The sequence below is a fragment of the Pseudopipra pipra genome, chromosome 6, assembly GCF_036250125.1.
Source record: "Pseudopipra pipra isolate bDixPip1 chromosome 6, bDixPip1.hap1, whole genome shotgun sequence".
NCBI lineage: Eukaryota > Metazoa > Chordata > Aves > Passeriformes > Pipridae > Pseudopipra > Pseudopipra pipra.
Genome location: NC_087554.1, coordinates 34,268,341 through 34,291,142, shown reverse-complemented (window position 1 = coordinate 34,291,142; position 22,802 = coordinate 34,268,341). Strand labels below are relative to the sequence as shown.

Sequence of the window (22,802 nt, the reverse complement as noted above, 5' to 3'; positions counted from 1 at the left end):
TATTTACTTCAAGACAACAAGACAAACAACTCGATTTTGTTGGACACATCTATCTGGAACATTTACTTCTTGAGCTTTTTCTCCCTCAGGAATCCATTCTGTGTTCACAGAAGAGAAAGCAGGTGTTGAATGAGACCTATAAATTTGATTCTCGTATGTGTCAAAACAGTAATGTATTAAATGCATATTATTATAAAAATTTAAGATGTGTCCTAAACGCTTACATTTTTATAACACATGACAATATTAAATAATACATTTTCTTGTTAGCATCTGTTTGCTGTCATTGTTGTCAGGACCTATGATTTATTACTTAAATTAATGACTACAACCATTTTAGTACTGATATATGCCCCTTTTGGCTTTTCGCATCACTTAATAAAATAACATATATGCTTCTATGAGAGTAATCTTTTAATTGTTTATTCCTTTAAGTTCCTGGCGAAAGTAACATCCATTTACAACGTGAAAGTCTCAGAAACTTGTATTACACTTCAAAACTGAGTGAAATAATGCTAAGAATTAATTTCTGTAAGAATATGGAATACAGAAACTGATCCTGCTAAAATTGTCTTCTAAGATAAACCAGATAGAATATTATTTCCAAGAGAAACCAACAACACTGAACTATGAATGGAAAAATACTGTTCTGTGTTCTTCTGACCGGGTGATGGTTAAAAGCCTTGTTCATTTGTTTGTTTGACTAATTGGTGCCATACATGTAGATTTCAAACTCCCATAGGCATGCTCTGTCATTAGTTTTCAGCTTGTATCTCATGGAGTCTTTGTTGTCCATAGATTTCAAATGAAGAATTCAAAGTAAATGAACTTCTTGTCAGCAGACTTAAATTTGCCAAACAGGAACCTGCACCTGTTTTGGGAAAAACATTCTGCTTTGTGAACAACTTCGGATGAAAACTTCTGTTTTGTAAGCTACTAAAGCGTTTTTATTTCTCTTATGATTTCTTTTTGTACTTTTTTTTAATTCTTATGTCCATAACATTTTGAGTATGATAGTGATATGAATGAGATATATTATGCCTTCCAGTACACACATCAGGATATGCAGTAGCCTGATTGATAGTAACAGTCTCATTGCTTTAGGCTGGAGAATTCTTGAACTTCAGTTCCCTGCTTTACCCTTCTTGTCTGCATAGAATGTTTAAGCAAGTGTCGCAAAATGGCTTCAGGTCAGGATGTAGTGCTGAAGAGGACTTTATTGTTTGGGTGATTCTCCTCTATTTGCATATTTGTATTTAGGCCTGCAAGGTCTTGGAAGCATTTGGTGGCCTGGATTCCCATATACCTTCAGAAACTTTAACACTGAATAAAAATGTGCTAAGATAGCACACATTATTCTTTCACAGAAAGCAAAATGTTGTAAAATATTCCTTTGAGTAAGACCCATGTGATAACAAAGGTAGCGTTTTATGTAATGCAGCTTGTCTGAAACTGTTTCAAAGACAACATAAAAACTATGACCAGAATGGAGGTAATACTCACTCCTGTGACTGAATTAATGTTCCTCCTTGTTAATTGAGAACCCAGGCAACAATGAAGATGTCATGTATCTCTATTTCTATTTGTGGTTGGCTAGGAAATGGCTGAACTTGTTATCAGTCCTCTATTGATACTGGTAACATCCAGTTCTTTATTGCATCTCTTCTGTGGAATGCAGATGTGCACTTTGAGGCTGTATCTTGTAGAGAGTACAATAACTAATAGGCAGAGAGTGTATGTTCCTACAGATAATATGGCTGTTAAACATTAGCCATTTCCAGTGTTAATATAAGATGCATGTTGTCAATGCAGCTGTCTTTCAGTTTTCAGCACAGCTGAGCAATATGTCTTCCTAGACAAGCGCATTTTCTTGGGATACACAAGAAAAAAATAAAGCTGTATTTCTGGTTCTTATGGAGTTTAAAAAGGAAGATTTGCATTAACCAGTTGAATAGGCCAAGCAAGTTCCATTCCAAATACCAAGTTTAATGACCTCATTGCAATGAGTTGTCTAACACAGGAATGTATTTTCCTTTATCCTTTTATTAGGAACAGGAGAATATAATTATTGACCAAAAAGAGTAAGTTGAACTACATTTTTTATCTCATTTGTATTGTGTTCCTTTGACATCGCTAGTCTGAGAGAGAAAAGGGAAATGGTCCTTTGCGGAATAAATGCATAGTTTCAGTCTAAATATTTTCTTAGCCATATCTGTCTGTTTGGTGTGTCCTCTAAGTGTGTAATGTTTCTTTCCAAACAAATTCCATTGGTTGTCCAACAACTATTATCCACAAGCTTCCTGCTTACACTTTTTGTTTTAATTTACTGTTTAGACACAGACCTCACCAGTGACAGACATTGTTATTTTTGTGGTTTCGAGGTTTCTGGGTAGAGAATAATGTCCATTTATCTACAATAGATGCTTGCCATTTTAACATTTTAAATCTCAGTTATTTAAAAATATTATTCAAATGTTTCAGCTACTGTGTAGAAATGAATATATTTCTATATAGACAGATTTGGGGTGATCAACATGTATCACATATTACTGGTTTGCATTAGTTTATTTTGTAATTCGTAGCTCTTTAGTCTATTTTTCAAGGATATATCTTTCTCTTGCAATGAACTTTGCATTAGTAGATCAGGATGTTTACTGAAATAACCAGTTAAAATTATTAAAATATGCAGTGGAAAGCAGCGTGCTTAGTTTAATGTGCTTCTGAATATTAAATGCAAGCAAAATGGTATATGGACACGGAGCTATTTGTTACATTTTAGTATATGAAGCAATAGCTGTGTAAACCGTAACCTCGTAATTTTGCAAGTTCCACTTTATCATGTAGCTGTAAAAGGCAATCAAAATAAATCATGGAAGATGAAGAAATATTTTCTAGGGCTTTCTGTGTGCTTTCAGAAGTGGCGCTTGATCCATGAAATTTTAGTAAGCATATTAAATAATACAATATGATGTGCAACGTGTCAGGTCTGATAAATTATTTTGTATAGGACATTTATACAACATATGGTGAGCTGCTATGTGAACAGCTTAATGACTAAATTATGTTAATCTTTCTTGCCATATTTACTTTTCATTTAATAAAACGTCATTTTCAAATTTTTATTTTACTTTTTTGATCATGTGCAGATATAAGAAAGGTGTAGGTCATCTCTGAGAAGCCGTGACAGTGATCCAAGGTTCCTCAGCTGTACAGTGTACATAACACAGATGTTGGGAGAGTCATCTGTCAGCTATGCCTCTCCTATGGAGTTAAAGTTCTAAGGGGAAAAGAATTCGACACAGTGCTGTCACTGTTACATTTTCACAATAGAAAAGCATGCAAATATTCAACCTCCTGCTTAGCAGTAGTGCCCTGTCTAATGTCTGTGCTGGTTAGAATAAAAAAATAGTGGGTGCATCTAGGGCTCATAGATCTGACAAAGGTCATGCTATGCTGGGCATTTGAATTGGAAATTGTCTGGACTTAGATTTTATAAAGCTCCCACTGTTGTCGGGGAAAATTTCAGCAGGGTTTTGTCCCTAGAGAGGCCTCTTAGGCCCTTTTCTGTCCTATGAATGAATTTAGATGTGAGGGTTTCTCCTGCCTTAAAACTGTTAAGTTCATTTTGCATACATCCCCAGAGAGAAAAACTGGCAGATGCTTTTGTCTTGGAAGTGTTTAAAAGAAAACTGCAGAACAGGAACAAGGGAGAGAAGAGGCCCTGCGTGGAGTCCCAGAACATTTTGGAAATGGCCAATATGCAGTTTTCATCAGTAGTAAGGCGGGGCGCAATATGGTGCCTGTAGCTCACTAGGGAATATGAATGTTGATTAAGCATACTCCCAGGCTTTGAAATCCTGAAAGCGGTGTCAGAATAATGGATGTTGAGCAAATGTCAAGCATTTGTTAATTTCTCTGTTATTTGGAGTTTATCTACCATGATCAATCAAATAAACTAGTGCTTCTCTGTTGTGGCATGTGTCATTGATATGGTGATTAGGTGGATAGAGAGGCCTTCTGCCTTTTTTTTTTTTTTTTTAAATCCAGGTAACAGATTACATATGAACAGCCATAACTTTAAGTTAAAGATTTGTTTGCAGTTGGTTTAGTGGAAGTGGTGCATTAACAAAATACTTTGGGGGTAGAGAAAGAAAAAAGTGTTTGCGTATTCGTTGTGCTAAAAATTACATTCATGCAATATTTTCCATTTGGGGCCTTGCAGCTTTACTGTCTAAATGAATTTCATTTACTTCTCAATGAAAGATGATAGAGAGATCTTTTACTTACTCTTAAAAAGAGAATTTTTGAAACAAAGGATATCCACCCCAAATTAGTACTAATTTATGGTTTGGCCCTCTTCTTCTCTGTGAATATTTTGGCTTCTATAAACTATAAACTTGGTCTCAACATCCCTGTTATTGATGGGGAAACATGTTCAGATGCCCTTTAGTTAAAAGTGGAGTTGACTCTTTGACTTTTGTAAGAATACACATTCTTTTATGAGAATATGTCATATATAATGTACATATGTTATATATGTTGTTAGTTACTGATTAACACGCAGAAATATTAACAGCCCAGTTGAGAATATTTTTTCTTCCTTCTCAATTTTTATTATTTTCTGATGTTCTAGTTCTGTTAGTTTGCCATTCCTAGAAGTTAGGGAACATACAAAGAGCTGATACTTAAATGTGAAGGACAAATTAAAGTTCATCTGAAGGAGAAGGCGGCTCTCTGGCCTGTGCTGCTTTGCTTTAATATATTAAGGCTTCAAATATGAGAGGATAGAGTTGGATGTTTTATGAGAGGCCTTTTTGAAAGTTGCCTGAGCATAATAGCAGTCAAATTTCACTGAATTCCAGTGAAGTCTATTTAACCCCTTTCTCATATGAATATGTGTATTTTTATTATGTTTTTGATAACTCACAAAAAATAAGAAGTGTCAGTAAATCATGCCATATTACTTGATGCATGTTGAGGTCATCTTCAGTTTATTTTAACATAGAACAAATGTTTGTTGAACTATTTTTCCTTCTTCCTTGCCTTCCACCTTTATTTATCAAGGCCTCTGGGCTCATTCTACCAAAACTGGTCAAATTTTGGTGTTTAATGAAGGTGATGCTATATAGTCAGTCTTACTGACTCTTTACATCAGAGAGGATTTGGTTCTGTTTGTAGATGGAGTAAGAGTCGTTCTGGAAGGTCAACTGTTTTCAGCAGCATTGCAGGAAAATGCATGAAATTGCATTGTATGCATTTTCAGAGCAATATAAAGAACACTCAAAAAAAATCCTCTGGAAAGGGGAGGAAGGGAAAGGAAAATCTTGTTGATAGGAGTGGAAAGGGCTAGAGAAGTTTTAGGATAGACTAATGTAATATTGTGATCAGCTCTTGTTAGATGTTCCCTTCATGTTGCCTGCCATTTGTAGGTAGACAGCTTTTTTAAACAAAAGAATGCTTGAGAACACTAATAAAAAGGAATAGCTGAATTTCCTGCTTGTACATTTCTCCCATCTTTCCAATAGGAAGTAAGTAGTGAAATTAAATTAATTTATTCCCTCTATGGCATGGTAAGCTATATCCCTGGGTCTGAAGGTAGACTGTAAATATCTGCATGCATGGTACAATAACTTATGTATACAAGACTAAGTACTGCACTGTTGGGTAGGTAGATAGACAAGAATTATTCTCTTTTTTTTTTCCTTTTGATTTGTTAAATAATTATAAATAGCTTTAAAATTGTAAACTTTTAAATGATAAACACTGATTAGGGCTTAAGACTAAAAGTCTCAAGGGGACTAGCTATAAATAGATTCACCTCTTGCCTTAAATCTGTATCATTCCCAAAATTGGAATTTACTGAAAGCTATCACTTTGGGATCATCCACGTTTTAGTCTTTAAATTATATCCTCAATATTTTTTAAATTATGTCATGAATTGGAAACATTAATAAGATCCTGACTTGTTTAAGAAATTAACAGTTTTGATTGGATAACTGAAAGCTTTTTTGACTTAAGGTGTTCACTTTTTACCCTGGAGATAGCTATGCAACAGTGTGTGTGCTTGACATGTGATGCATGCAAATGCTAAATACAGTAGCAGCATGAGGCAAGTGTCATTAACAGTAATTTATGTAATGAAAGCCACCTGGCTGTCTTTGTAATTAATTGCTTGTAAATAATAAATTTAAATATAGTTTATAGTTTTCTAAATTTGATTATATATTTTTAGAAGCAAATTGTTTAAGGGAGTTTAGGGATTTATTTAGTTTCAAATTGGCACGAATATGCTTTTTACATACAGGCTAATTTTTTAATGTAAAATCAGTGGTCTAATTAGCTTCAAATTGCCATTCATTCATAAAAATTGTTTTCTAAAATTAAACATCTAGTTTGTTCAGAACACTAGAGTTTTGAAGGAAAAAAGCTATAAAATACAATTATTTTCCCCTTTCTCCACAATCAGTAAAGTTGATATTGAAGTCTAAAAAATTTACCTTGATTCTCTTGACCTGATTCTTTTCCTGGGCAAAAGGGGAAGCAGTATGATAGAGTTATCCAAACAAAACGAGGGAGATGAACAAAAAATAAGTATTTCAAATATTGCTTTCCAGTTTCAAATATTGCTTTCCACTTTGCCTGTTAAGTGAGTATTTTTTCAATGGCCCTATCAGGAGAGCAGATGGGAAAGGTAAGGGATAAACCCCTGGTTTAAAACTGTATCTTCTTTGCCTTGAGTGCTTGTTGAGCTCCATTGCTGTTGCACCCTAGAAACATCTTTCTTTGCACAACCAACATCAGATAGCAACTAGTTTTGTGTGGTTTTGTCTGATGGTTTGACGTTTAGATTGTGGTCCTAAGATGAAAATGTCGAACTTGCAAACGTTTTTGATACAGTCTTAACTGAAGTAAATCGAAAGAAAGTGTGAATGATGTGCAGTTAAGTGGAAATGGATAATATGCAGATGTTTCGCCTTTTTATCTCAGTTTCTGATGTGCTGCTGTATGCCTCTGCTTTGGGATATGTTCACTGGATGTTAAGGAACTTTACTTCTTGCTAGGTAACTTGGAGTAGTTGAGGTCAAGGACATAGCAAATCATCTGCTTATGCTAGTCTCAAGCGTTGCTTTTTTAATTTAATTTTCTAAAAAATTTAATGGTAGATTTAAAAGCAGAATTTTTGAGAATACCAGGAGATGGAGATGTGGAGGATAAGTACTGAGATTATCAGGGTGTATAAGGGAGACAAATGCTATTTGACTCCTGTCACTTTCTTTTGTCAGTGGACTCCCTGACTAGATACTCAAAGGGTACCAGACAATTTCTGCCATGTAATATTCGATAGTCATTGAAGCCTGGTGTCAGAATATTGGAGAGTTTTAATTTCATGTTTTAGCACTGACATTGTATTTTTAAGCCTTTATTGTGAATATATTTTGGTTTTGTATTACATCTGAAAATATTTTTCCATTTGAAAATTGAACCTTACAAAATAGTTTTATATTTTCATGGAAGAGACTTGAAACATTAGTGAAATAGCATTTAATTAAAAAGGCGTCAGAGTGGGTTTGACATTGAAGTAGATTTCAAACATTCATGCCACAAGCACTGTGCTGTTTAATTCCAGAAAGAAAAAAATATCAAAACCATGTCTTGGGCACATTACTGTCTAATTTCACTACTTGCTTACTAAGATAGTAAGACCAAAAAGTCGTTTCTTTTCATTTGGAACTGCTATTCTTCTATTCCTGTTTTTAACCATATTGTGTTCCAGTGTTTATCCACTGTAAAAGCGTAATGTTGCTCTTCTCATCATAACCATATATATGAGAATGGAATAGCATCCTTATTCTGACTTGTCGTGTTGCGAGATTGATCAGAAATACTTTGTAATCATTTGAATATGGCATATTTTGAGTTACAGTTGTATTACTGCTGTTGAAAGTTAGATTTTTGTGGTGTGGGTGAAAGAAGGTGTAATCTCTGTGAAGAGATAGCATTATTTTGTGATCATTGCCTGTATTGGTAATTTGTATTTACCTCTGCATTTTTTTTTCACATCTGATACAGATTGTTCATAGTCTGCAGTTGTTTTAAAATATATTGGCTGTTACAACGGACACCAAAAAATTAGGTGTCTACAGGAAAAATTGGTGCTGTGTTCTTAAAGGAACTTCTAAGTCTTTCTAAATGAAAAATCAAACAGTATCTAATACTGGCAATTTTCCTCTGTCTGCTGCTAGAACTTATTGGCCAACTAGGTCAGACATTATTAAAGTTCAAGTGGCCCAGTGGGAAAAGTAATGGCCTTACGCTACTATGAATTTTAAATGCTGCCATTTCTATGTATTGCACCATCATCTGTTCTCTCACATCACTAAATTGTATAGAAGTTGTGGGACCAACCAGTGTCAAGGTCATAGAAGTGATGACTCTTCTCAAGTAGCCTTCTTGGAGCTTTGTCATACGGTTATTCTCATAACCCTGGCTATAGGTAGCAAAGTTGTATGAACATGCCTGAATTTAACCTTTTAATTATCATTGTGTAGTGTAAGCATGCAATACAGGATATCTTTTTCCTCTGAATTTTTACTTTTGGGTTTTACTTTTGATCCTACCTAAAGGTATGAAATTGACTTCAAGGCAAAGGCAATTTTTAGCAATCTGTATTTAAATTTTTGAGTTGAGCTGTTGTATAGTTTACTGAAGTGGATATCAGAGAATTTCAAAATTGTTTAGTGCTATCATTCTCCAGATGAGCTTGAATTTTATCTTGATTTTAAATGTAATGGTAGTTAGTTTGAAATGAGCATATCAGCAGGTACTTCCTATCATATATATATATATATAAAGATATACAGATATATACACTTAACTGCATTTTTATAATAGTAATATATTTATCATGGGAATATTTCCTCAACAGCACTGTATTGACTTTGTAGTTCCCAAAGTAGTAGCTACTTACAATGCTTCATGGTATGGAAGGCTTCCTATGCAGAGATAATAAAACTAGTTTTGTATTCCAGACTTGAACTGGTGTAGCTGGAAAGCTGTAAAATTGGAAGATGGCCACTTTATAGAAGTTACCATGTTGTAACTAAACACTTCAGTACTTTTATGTGACTTAGTTACTTTAATTCAAACTCATATATTGATTTAAACACATATATTCACACACACACATATATATAGACAAGTATATTGATTTAGCTTAAATTGATAATTCACTGACTTCCAACAAATCAATGTTAGATTTGTGAATGATAAAGTACAGATGTGTACAGAGACAATACTCTGCTTTTGGAGAATTTTCACTCAGAGAAGAGACCGCAAGCATAGTAACAATAAGAAATATTGTAATATTAAAGACTGCAGTGAAGAGAGGTTAAAGCTGTGACTTAGAGGTCAGTGTGCTTCCTTTGTGCCATGTTCTTCATAGCTTGGATGTGTATAAGCTTAACAGTTCCCAAGCTTTGGTAGGCCTTTGGAAGAAACTCTGAGAATCCACTAATTGTCACCTCCTCTCAGGTGGGAAATTGAGCATCGGACTGGCATTTACAGGTTTAACTGTGGTCCTTATTAGACTGCATCCTGCAGTTCTGGACAGCCATGGAGGCTTTACACATCCATGCTTGTGTTATGCATTTGAAACGATGCTATTTGTAACCCATTATTGACAGAGTTTTTACGTATAAGAATGGACCAGTTAGCATGTCATAAGCAGTATAAACTGTTGCTTCCGTTAGGAGTCCCTGTTCCAAAGCATTTGCATTACAGAAGATGAGAATTTGGCTGTTTGAGTTTCTTTAATGTCTTTAATAATGTAACAGGAAAAATATGTTTTAGATGCACATTTTGGAACTTCAGGATAGCTGTGAGGAGAATTCCTCTTTCACCACCAGCCATTTAAATTTGTTGGACATATATCTTTCTTTCCTCACTTAGATTCTTAATCCAGCATGGCAACACCACACAGTTCTAGCCCTATTACTTTTATTTTAAAGCTCAGTATTGCATTAGTGAAAGTATTTTTAAATAGGGGGAAGTTCTTTTCCAATTAATAAAAATGAGAGACTCTTGCTGTCTACTTCACAATGTATCATAAAGGATATGACTAGCACTACATACTCGCTCTGGAGACTGAAAGAAAAGAGACAACTTCTCCCACTACATGAATTTCTACTTTCCAGAGGAGGTTTGACACTGCTGCTTTGGGATTTTACATGTAAGAGCTTCTGAATTTTGGAAACACAGCTCGTGCCCCTACACTCAGTTTCTTAACCCATATGTTTATCATTTGGTGAAATGTTCCATTTTGTGAAAAGAAAGCAATGAAGCTATTCTATTTAACATATTTGTCTCATAATGGACTTTGCTTTGCCCCTGCTTGTCTACACTTTTGTGAATAATTCTGGATTAAATACTGCAGTTTATATTTACTCTTAATTTATTCTTTTTGCAAACCTCTCTAGATACTCTTCCTTTGTGTCATGGTAAAATACATTAAATATAAAGCTGTGGTTTTACTCTTTCTACTTTAGGCAACGAGTGTGGAGTTAAAGATGAGGGAAAGGAAACTCATTAAAAAAAAAATAGATGAAATGAGTGGAAACTTGGTTTTGCACCTAAAACTTCATATTTTCAGTAATCTCAGAAAATAAAGTAAAAAACCTGTAAATTTTATCTTATCCCTAAAGAATTAACTATTTGCAAGGGCTGATAATATAATATTTGCAGAATTTGTTATGTTTGGATTTTCTCCTGGTCAGGCCGAAGTAGCAAATATTAAGTTGGACAGCTCTCCAAATCTTGGCTAGATCTGCAGCCCTGCTTTGTTGAGATGATGATCTGATCCAATAAAATTGTTTTCATCATTACTAGCTGGATCTTAGCCAGTTTTATATCAACTCTAGTTATAAAGCACTAATCTGCTTATATAAACTACTAACTTATCTGTTACTACTTTATATATGAACACTCATTGCAAACCAGAACATTTCTGAAAAACTCTCCAAGGATTATAGCATTCCTCCTCTACCAAATTCTGGGATTCCTTAGAAGAGAATGGTCTAAATTTTATTCTTAAATATTAAATGATCAGAGAGCATATTCTTTTTTCAGCACCAGACTTGCAGTTGTCTTTTTAGCTTGATTGATCTCTAAATTCTTAGAGATAATTTCTCTTATCACTTGTTCTGGATTGATTTTGACTTGGACATCCCATTTTAAATGTGGGGTTTGTATATTACAGATCTTTTTGAGATCTGTAATACTTTTCCCCTTTTTTATTACAAGTAAATTTTTTTATCTTTATATCACTTGGGACCTAGAAATTACACTTCATTTTTTTTAAATAAAAGTTATTTATCTCTAAAAAGATAGGCATTTTGAGGCAGATTTTAGATTTCACATTTTCTGCTCAAATCCAGTTATGTATTGACAAGACTACAAAGTACATCAGGCATTCAGATGGAAGTATGCCACTGACATCAACACAGAATAACAAAAGGTAAATTGATTCATTATGGATGCCAGTGTACATGAAAAAGAGGATATCTGAAGAGTGAGGCTCGTTGCTTTGAACAGAGCTCTGGGAGTTAGATTCATTACCATCTAGAATTGCGGAAGAAAATGTTTCCACAAAGTGATCACTACAGAATTCAAGGGGAAAGTTTGCGTATTTTCCAGAAAATAGATTTGCTTCTACAAGGGGGGTAACAAGTTAATTTATTAATTATTTTAACTAGATAGTACTCAGAATTATGAGTTTGGGGTTTTTTGTTTGTTTGTATCAGAAAATCAGCAAATCTGTGCCTTGGCTCTAACAGTTGTTTCTCGACAAAAGAGCTTTCTTGACACAAACATGTCTGTATCCCTAGCCTTGAAGTAAGCCATGAGGCTTACTATAAAGTTTATTCCATGGAAGGCACTCAAATGTTATTTTGAATAAGAAGTATTTTCAGTGTTAGGTTTGTTTTCCTGGATAGCTCGGCTATATTCACTTGTCTGCTCATTTGTTGCTTTGAAATCCTGTATAGAAGGATCAGAGGATGGATGGAGCCTGGCTGCTTTTGTAGAAGTCATGATAGCTTCCATGGTAGTATCCCTGCTGTCTGTATTAGCAGTTGTGATCATGCTGTCTTGCTATACAAATGCATGTTCATGATTTCTGTCCACTCTCCAAGCACATAATACTGCCTTTTTCAGTCCTTTCTGAAACCATGATGTTTCAGTGTTCACTCAATGGCACCTTGCAATAGATGCTCCAGCTGTGTCTTGAGGAGCTATTTAATTTTGCCCAGAAGTTGTGTCAATGGAATTGTAGCAAGAAAACACTGTCAGATAAGTGGTTTTAGTGTTTAAGACAGGAACTATGTTAACCAGAAGAAATACGGAAGCAACCATGTGAAGATATAAATCCACTTCTCCTGGGGAAGGAGAAAGATCATTTGGTAGTAAGGCTTGAAATTTTTTGAATAGTGTTACTGAAATAATTCTCTTTGCCACAGTGGTAAAGTTTCTGTGCTGCGGTCCAGTATATAGCCAACTTGCACTGTTATTGGAATGATTTTTTTAGTATTCGTGCTGAGTCCTAAATTATCTGAACAGTTGGAAGCATCAGAGAAGAGTGTTGAACTAAGAGAAAGTAGAGGGTCAAAATCCAAGGACCCCAAGGGGTGAAATAAAATGGACAAGAATCATAGAAACATATAGTTTTGAAAAGACCTTCAAGATCATCAAGTCCAACCATTAACCTAGCACTGCCAAGTCCACCACTAAGTCATGAGTGTAAAAGGAGTGATAGTGGTCTTAATTCTTTTTGATATGTCAGTGGGTTTAACAGAATAATGGTACAATAAAAGCAGTTATCATACAAGGAATAATCTAAAACCACAAAAATTATATCAGTGAGAGAGAACTCAAACCAGAAATCTGGTCAAATGCCGTCCTGTTTTGGTTTTTTCCACATCTTTCTCTAAATTCAGTTCTGCTACTGTGACCATGTAAAATCTGCAAGATAAGAGCCATTAGGGGGCCATATGATTCCAACTTATTTATAGCCTGCAGGGTTGGGGTTTTTTTAAATCAACTTGAAATATCTTAGCTTTCTGTATGTGTATAGCCTGTGTAAGTACGTAGTCTTAATTAATTTCCTTTGTTCAACTTCTAATGATTATATGTGCATGTTGAAGATTGTCATAATTGGATGCTACACCATTTGGGGAGGCATTGTGGTACGTAGCTCCTGACCTATGTGTTACATTATGTATATTTAAGTAAATATTTATTTAAATAATGCTTATTTTGATAAAATATTTAAATTCTTTATTATATTGTAATTACTTTTGTCTGTAATTCATTAATTTAATAAATCTGTGTATTAGTCAGTTTCTGTTGCTATAATTTTTTTACAGCTGTAATTTTTACAGCTATAATTTTTTTACAGCTGTAACATTCTCGGTGAGTACTCAGGGTGAACATTCCCATGTGTAAAATACCAAAGATCAAGGCTTAGCTTACTGCTGTCACGCAGATGCTGCACTGGGCAGACAAGCTCCAAATACAGAGTTATGGCAAAGATGTTGGAAGCTCAGCTGTGGATAAGACAAACTAGTAAGGTCTTTATATAGCACTGCATTAATCCACACTTTGTTCCTGATTCTTCAGCTGTTTGGTTTAGAGGTAACTTTATATTGTCCTGCATATACATACTGTCTGTTTAAACCTGAACAAACCATTTGTGCCTCTATTCCCTTTTGAAAGTGGGAGTAAGACTTCCCTATCTTAAATTAGAACTTCTGAAGTATGGAAATTGGAAGAAGGGTCATTTAAGTATGGGGAGAACATGTATGTTTAATGAAAATACGATATGGTACAGGTGTTACAGGTACATACAAGAAAACTGAAAGAAGATTTAAACATTGCAGAGTCTTTGAACTACCTATGCTATGCCTTAGTATGTAGGTTCCTGAAAGGAAAAATGTTAATTATTCATAATGCTTTGCTGTACCATAAAACTCGATTTATTGAGACTATAATTTGTTCAAGTTGCATGTAGTAGGAAAATATATCAGGAGTAATTAATTGTATTCAGGATGTGATGAGGTAGATATATCCACAGAGGACAATTGAAAACAGTAGTGGTGTGGTATTGATTGCCTTTCAGAGGGAAAAAAAATCTTGTCTCGTTTCTAAATGTTAACAATTCAGAGAGAAAAATTCCCACTTGGGAAGAATGCTTTCCAGGTTGCTTCATTGCCAGGTGTTTGACATTGAGTGGAGCCTTAGATGAATGAAGCTTATGGCAGCTTTTGGAAATGACCGACTCAGGGGAATCTCAGCTTCCTGCTGTGAAAGTTTCTATTTTCAAAGCACATCAGTTTCAGTGGGAATGTTCCACTGGTCCCATATGCTACTTCTGATAGAGGGGAAGTTTTTAACCTGAATATGAGAAAGCTACTGAAGAGGTTCCCTTGCTGCTAACAAAATGAATTTCAATATGTTGTCAGTGAATAAGCAGCACATTCCCAACTGCTGATGGAATTTAACTCCCATCAATTATTAATGGAAATTTTGCTTTAATTTCCTTTTTTTCCTGTTGCCTTTTAGCTCCACTACCTTCTTCTGATAGGACTTTTGGGTTCTGAACCTGCAAAAGGAATCACCCAGACAATATGTTAGTTTGCTTTGAAACTCTCGCTATATTTTCCTTCCATCCCTCATACACTCTCTCCTTGACCTAGCAGCAGGAAGCCTTTGTCTGAGGTGTTCATCTGGAACAACTTTTCCACACTTGTTTTCATGTTCTGTTAGATTACAGGGCAGCAGGCCTACCTTTGAAGCTCCCTTCTCTTTTGTTTCTTTGCAGTGCACTCCAGTAATTAACTTTGTCCTTCTTTTATTTGTTCCAGTCAATCGCAGTCCACTCTGCTGAGCATCTTCTCCCAGGAGTACCAGGTTAGAAGTTTTCTCCTTTGTGAGGGTTGACAGGTGCCTAATTGAATGATGAATGTCCCTTTATTTCTTTGTAATTGAACTGCCAGCTTTCTGATTGGTTTGGAGGATGTTCCTTTTTCCACATCAAGCACCGCCTGAGTCTCAGTGGATGGCTGCCAAGCCTACCCATCCATCTGTCTAATAACATCTAGCCTTTGCTTATTTGGTGGACCTGTAATAAATTATGCTAAACCATTATTATTCTGACAATAATAATTTCCCTGTGTTGCGTGGTTCCATGTGCTAAATGTTTGCTGACTTGCACTGTCAGTGCTGCTTTCCATTGCTGACAGAGATGATGATAAATGACCATTGCCGGAGTGGCAGAAGGCAAGAGAGGCAGAAAATGGAGTCATTTATCATGAGATGACAGGTGTCAGTCAAGTGGCAAGTCTCTATGGAATTACTTTTTGTAGTTTTTTTAAATAAGTTGTTTTTAAGCAATGTTTTTCCTGGTTAAAAATGCCAATTGAATTGTAGAACTAGAGTACACCAGACTGAGATGGAATTGAATTGGGGAAAATTACAACAAAGGTTGAAAGAGACAACAAGGGTTTTTTTGCCCTCTGCAGCCTTCAGTAAACTTATTTAGATTCAATTATTGTGACCTTATTGGCTTTTACATATGGTACATTGCAGTACAGTCTGAAGACGTTCAATTCAATAGGTAGATTGAATGTCATTTCTGTACAGAATCTAAAACCAGGGTTCACATATATCAAAGTGTAGCCAAGGATTGTGTGTTTGCGCAGTCATGATTTCTGTGTTTTGAACTATGATATGTTTGTAAAACTCTTTGGGTTTTTGTTTTTCTAGAAGCAAATCAAAAGAACACATGCCAAGCACCACACTGCTGAAGCTATTGAAACTTACTACCAAAGGTATGACCTCCTCACCCCAGTTAAGACTGTCATCATAGCTACTATTTGTTATGGCAGTTATGAGTAAATTACCTTATGAAGCTAATTTTCTATAAAAATAAATTAAGAATTTGGGATGAGGAATACAGAATGGTTCACCTGAAAATGTTTTTCACTGAAAATGCAGAAATTTTTCAGTATTTGGTCATTTTGATTAAGAAGGGATTTACTTTCCTGGCTCTAAGTCGGAATAAGCAAATATTTTTTTACAGAGTATGTGATAGCATTTATTATGTATTGTCTATAATTTGTAATTGTAGGATTTCTGTGTCAAGACTAATATTGATGACAGCTTCCTTACAGCTAGAGAGCTTGTTTTGTTACTGTTGCTTGTACTTTTAGAATGTTTTTGTTACATTACAAAAAGTTACATATTCATGTATTGTCATTTAAAGCACTAATTTTTAAATCACTCCTGTTTTATCAACAGAAGTGTCAGAAATAGTTTTTAAGGGAGGATGAAAACCTTTATGTCATTTTACAATATTTTACAATTGTTTGCATCTTAAGCTAATAAATTGTGTTTGCTACACCTTATAGTTTGTCTGTTAGTTCTGTAGGCTTTACTAAAAATATTGCAATGACATAATTGGGACATACTCATAACAGGTAAAGATATGCAATTAAAATATTACTTTGTAGACTGACATATCTGAGGAGCATGCATGGCAAGTGAATTCATACTTGTGATTATAGATGTCTGATATTCATTCTTAGTATTAATCTGTGTGAATCAGGAAATAAACAAAAAGCCTTCATTTGTAAACAAATAACTGTGCTTCTGCCAGAGTCACATATTTAAAATCCAACCACAGCCTGATCATATCAGACAGTGGTTTAGAATATCTAGTGTGAAGTGTGCTGTGTTTTGGGGCATTTGGTTTTCTTATTTTAGTAGTTGCACTGTTCTGTAAAAATTTGCAGTGGATCACATCACACTTTTCCTAGGTTTGATTCTTGTTTAGGAAGACTATTGGCTTAAAATTTTGTTGTGTTAATAACCATGTATATACAATATTATTTTTAATTATTTTTCACTAGCACAGTTTCAGTGAAGTGGTCTGTGTTAATTGTAACTGTTGTGTAAATAATCCTTTTCTTTAGCATACGTGTAAATCACTAGTTCCAGCAACTTCAACCTGAAACATGGGACCAAATTCTGCTTTATGCAAAGCAGCAGTTTTGTTGGTGTCAATAGGGTTGTAGGTATGATTAAGTTCGTCTCACATCAGGTTGGAGGATTTGGTCTCCTGTCCTCTTCTGTAGTCTGAAGTATGATAGCAGTACATAACTAATGCATTATGTATGAAGCTATGTGGTGGCAGTAGGGAAAATCATTCTTTACACTATTTCTGAGTATTTCATATTGCAGGTGCATTAACATGGCCAAATAAAATGCACATGTTTTAAAATCAGAGATGCTCTGGTTAATAGTTAGAAAACTCATCTCAATCCTGTTTTAGTAGATTTACTGTGTAGTGTGTTTAGTAAGCTACAGAGGCAGACGACTTGAGAGAGAAGCCACTTTGAAATGCTTCAGACGTAAACATGATAAACACGTCCTCTACTCTTCTGTAGCATCCATTTTACTGCTGTAAACCCCGGTCTGTGTGCTATGCTCCCTGCTATTTCTGCCAACATACAAGCAGATAATTGTGCTGTCATTGCTTTCTTAGGTCAGAAACTACCAGTTTTTGAAAGTAGCCATTTCCAGTGGTCCCTGTTAGGAGCAAGTAGAACAGTTGAGTAGAGTACTTTTTGCTGCCCTGCTGAGACTTACTACTCTGAAATTTAGGCAAACACAAAGACAAATTACAAGAAGGATCAGAAAGTTTTCACAACATTATTGCCATCAGCATGTGAGACCTGTTAGTCCATAATGGAGTTGCCAGTAGCATTAGAAATATCTGACAGAAAATTACTTCATCGTCAACTGTAGTTTTGCTGATCAATCATCTAGATGCATGTTTTAGAACATTAATCTCAAATGAATGTTCCTGGTTAGGTATTTTGTTTATGATCTCTCCTTTTCTTTTTCTGTTATAAATTTTCAGTGTATAAACATCAATAAGGCATCTTGTTTTATGGTTTTTTTAGTGTAGAACTGAAATAGGTTACAGCAAAAAGTTTTTTCCGTTTCCATTATTCATTAAACCTCAGAATAACTTGCAAGCAAAAAGTCCTCTATCTGATCTTATGCAAAGAGGTTTTATAAAGGTGTTACACCCATTCCACAGAAAGGTAAAATGAAAGAATTTTAATGTCTATAACTAATGAGCAGAAGAGTGTCTTCTGATGGATAGATAATGATAGAGCTGGAAAGGCTGTGGCCTTCTAATGATGTCAGTATTGAAGTGCTATGCGAATACAGATAGGATAAATGAGCAGGTTCAAATATTGGTAACTGTTGTTCTTTTCCACATGGCTGCAAAGCACAAAGTGGCTTCCGATATCATAGCTTCTTCCCATCAGCTCTTGAACACAGGTTTTAGGCATTATCAAAATGTAAACATCAGGCAGTGAAAGTAACAGAAGGGAGGAAGGCGATATTGTGTGAAGTGATGGTCAGAAACATCACTGTGTAATACCCTTAACCAGAAACATTAAGCCTTTGCCGCTGATAGGATAATGACTTTCTGTCAACCTTTCTGGGTCCTAAATGTTTCTTTTTTGTTTTTGGAATATTAATTTAATTCTTAGACTCTGATTTCACTCAAGTAAGCCTTTAGTATTTAAACTACTGCCCAATCGATAAAATCTGGATTAAATTTGAGAAATATTTTTTCGTACATAGCAGTGAATTGAATAAGGTATACAGTGCACCTTCATAATTGAAGGTCACGTGAAACCAAAAATCTTTACTGTGAATAGTAGAGGTTTATTTGTCTGTGATGCATCTTAAAGTAGTACAGATACAGTTAATTTGTATGTCATTAAGCCACAATTTTTTTAATTTCTTGATTTATTGTGTTTTTTATGAGTGACTTCATTGAGATTGATAAATATTACAGCTGAATAGAACAGGAGACAACCCTGGACAGTTAGTGATGTCTTAAAATACTTATTTCTTAAAAGATTTCCCATTAAGTACTGGAGTATTTTCCCCCAAATGAAAGAGATTCACAGGGGATGCTGACATGTATAAACTGGCCTTTTCTTGCCACTGCAAAATTATCTGGCTTTGTCTTGTCTAGATACCTGAATGGGGTGATGAAAAATGCAGCTGCCCCTGTATTACTGGAGCTGGCCAATGAGGTAATCATCTTTACATTTTTCTTTAATCTTCTGGTGTAAAACCTAAGGGGCATATCTACAGTGACTTCAGTGAGAAATGTAATTAACCTAAAAAAATGGTTTCAAGGCACATTAGACATTTAAAATGGTTCCCCAGTCTGTTAGTACTTACAATAATTAGACAAAAAGCCCCATTTATTAATAAATCAGTTAATGTAATTAGTCTCTTAACTTGAAGGCGAATGTGTAAGATACTCTGAATTTGTATTTTGATGGAAATTTCAGACAGACCATAGATCTTTAATGCATAAACTTACTAAAAATTCTCACATTGATTAGATGGAGTTGTATCAGTTTTACTTATATTTGATTCCTTGTTTTTAATAACAAAACCCATCGAAAAATATTACTTTTTTTTTTTTAATAGGAAGGGTTAGAACAGATAATTTTCCTGACTCCATTTATTTCTGTTCATATGGATTAGAGGATGGCTAATGAAAACTGCTTAATATAAAGCAATTAAGCAGAATAAATTCCTCTGTGTATGAAAAGTTCTGTATAGTTGCCATTAAAGTCTTTACAAATTTATTGATGCTGTTTATTAACTAGAATATGAATTTGCCTTGGGATACAAGGTGTTATTTGCATTAAAAACTGCTGTCTAAAGCACTTCCTTAAAGAACAGGTTAAAAGTTTGAAAGAATGTCAAGGAATTTCCTAGAAAAAAATTGATAAAATATCTACCCTTTAAACTCTAAAATATTTATTTACAAAATATAACAATACAATAGCTGATACTCCCAGGAACTGCTTATGCAACCCTCAAAGGGATAGAATGAAATGTATGCTGTTTTCTGTTGCATTTTAATGGAAAATGTAAGAAGGAAGCAGAAAATGAATATTTGCATTAAAAATGATATGGCACTAGGAACATTAGGTGTTGCAATAGCAGCAAGTTCTACATGTTACATTAGTAAAAAAGAATGGTTTTTCTCTCATGTACATTGCTGCAGCCAGCAAATGAGGGATTACCTCTCAATTATTATAAGGTTTTAATGGTCTGTGAAGTGTCTTCGTAACCTGATCATACAGTTAGCATAGAATAAAGGATTTATTTCATATTAGTGGTAATGTGTAGCTTCTTACCGTCTCTGGAAAAGACAAGTCTTGAAGAACTGAAAATAGAATATACTTTACATAAATAAGTACATTCTTACTACGAATTTAGGTAAACAACCCGATTCATGATATATCGCACCCATATTATATGGGAACTGTCATAAAAATATTTCAAGCACAAAGTAATATATCTGTTACTGGTTCTTTGTATATTTTTTCCACTGATTTAGAGATGATGCATGTAATTTCTGACTCTAGTGAGCATATCTTTGTTTATATTACACTAATGCATTTTTGCAATTCAGATCAAAGAAATCTGCAGTTCAGAAATAAATAAAAATTAAGAGAAAGGCAAGATATACAAAGAACTTAGCTACTTCTGGTTTCATAGTAGTAGGTATATAAGAAAGGCAATGCATTTTGTGACTGCTGCCTAATGCATTAGGGAAATGTGGCAATAACCAGCACTAGATTACTGCTTCCAAACAATCAAGCTGCCATTTTTATATGATAGTTAATATTTAAATGACATACTCTTGCATCTGCTGACAATTGATGTAATGGTAATACTTTATGAGTCAATATATATTTAATCAGTGGAAACTGTAAAAATTGATGAGAAATATATAACATAGGTGCATTACAGTGTGTAGCAGCTCTGTTAAATAGGAAAAGCTCCATATTATTATCTTTCAGGGTTGTTTTTTGAGGGTTTATTAAACTACTTTTAATTTTTTTTTAAAATATTTTCCAACCCTTCATATTGTGTATGTAGTACAAAAGGATTAAAATAAATTTCATTTTTTGTTAGAAATAATAACATTAGTCACTGTTCTCTTCATACAAATATTTTCAAGTGAGATTTGAAGCACTATGAATTTTACTTACATACTAAATTCTGACATGAAGCATGATGGCCCTATTTCAAAGAAAGATGGACACATGATTAATATGAAAATTAGGGCGATGCAAGTACCTGAACTAATAAGGTAGTCCTTATTCAGGCTGGACTACCTTCAGTAATTTCACCATTTTTCATGTGTCAGGTCTGATGTGGGTTACAGAAATAAGCAGCTCTGTGGAAAGCATTTCTCTCTACTTGGGGAATTTAAGGCCATCCAAGTACATACGTATTTGGAAAAATATGTATGCACAAATGAAGCCACCTTTTTTGGTCTAGTTACTAAATCAAGATAAATTTTTTGCACTAATATTGAACTTGAAAAGATGTCAAGAAAAATTCACTGTGACAACGTGTGAGCAACGTTTACTGTCTCATAGTTAAAATTCTGGCTCAATAAAGCAGTATTTTAATGGTATCCAAAAAGCTATTGTAATTTCAGGTGCAACTAGGCCATAGATTTTTCATGCATATAAAAGCAGTTGAAATGGAGGAATAGCTTTGTTAAAAATGAAAATATAATCTCTTAAGAAATTATGAGCAAGCCCAACACATCTGCTAGAGATATTGATGCAAAAGATATGTGGTATCACTTGATGGGTACCACATGTACTGAGTATTTGTAGCAAAGGATCACCACTTCTTTTCCTTGGTGGGTAACCTTGTAAAAGGGATTTCGCTGTCATCTTTTAGAAAGGATGGTTCAGATGCAAAAAGTACAAACATAATAGCCCATATTATATGTTAGCAACTTTATTTGGTTTTTCACTGGTACTGTGGATTGCTGCTACACATTTGGTTCAAATAGCTGAGTTTAATAATTGGAAAAACATAATGTTTCATTGATTTTTGCACTTTACTTTTACGTTACAGATTACAGTTCTGACAAGTGTGCATCTAAATGCATTTACCTCCTGAAATTCTGTTTTTATTTTTGTTTGGCTAAGGTGGACTTTGCCCCATCATTGATGGCTCGTATTGTGTTAGAGAGATTTCTACAAGAAAAGGAACAAGCCATCCGTAAGTATGTTTGTTCTTTTTTTTCTTTTGTGTTTTTTTAATTTTAAGATATTTTTGTTTCAACTTTTCTTCTGACAATGGAAGAAAAATAATTAACCCAACATTAGAAGTGAGACAATGAGGGTAACATTTTAAGGTTGGTATCTTCCACAGCTAATGACAGTTAAACTGTATGTAAAAAGACCAGCAACAATTTAAAACTATCTAAATGAATCTTTTCCTTCTTACATTTTTAGGATATCTGTTCTTCCAGTAAAATAAAGGGTGTGGGACTCACACCACACTTATATGTTTAAAATTCTGTATTTTAAAAGTCAGTAATTACTGACGGTAATTCTTAAAATAAACCTAATCCACTTCTTAATTTTGCAGTGTTGGAGAAATATTGCTTATATATGCAGAAGTGCATTTAACTGGTCTCAGTACAAGAAAATAAAAAAAAAGGAGTGAAAGGAAAGAAAAGAATAGAATAGAGCTACAGGAGGAGGTTCAAGCCTAAATTAATTTGCCACTGAAAAAATACATTTTGTTATTTTCTCTGTGTCAACTGCATGATTAAAACCGGCTGTTAAGTGAGCTCTGGGGATGTGCTCGTAAAAGATTTATGA

General features: G+C 34.4%; 1 protein-coding gene across 8 annotated transcripts in view; it reads left to right on the top strand.

Annotated features, from left to right (window-relative positions):
- CDIN1 (CDAN1 interacting nuclease 1) overlaps positions 1–22,802 on the top strand; it is a 120,379-nt gene that overhangs the window by 10,736 nt on the left and 86,841 nt on the right. For 7 of the 8 annotated variants that reach the window (XM_064658499.1, XM_064658497.1, XM_064658496.1 and 4 more), the window contains exons 2-5: positions 14,916–14,961; positions 15,817–15,881; positions 19,115–19,175; positions 22,122–22,194. In XM_064658499.1, the coding sequence (XP_064514569.1) occupies positions 14,916–14,961; positions 15,817–15,881; positions 19,115–19,175; positions 22,122–22,194 (245 nt within the window). Of the gene's footprint in view, positions 1–14,915; positions 14,962–15,816; positions 15,882–19,114; positions 19,176–22,121; positions 22,199–22,802 lie in introns of those variants that run through there. The other variant, XM_064658502.1, reaches the window with a different exon arrangement.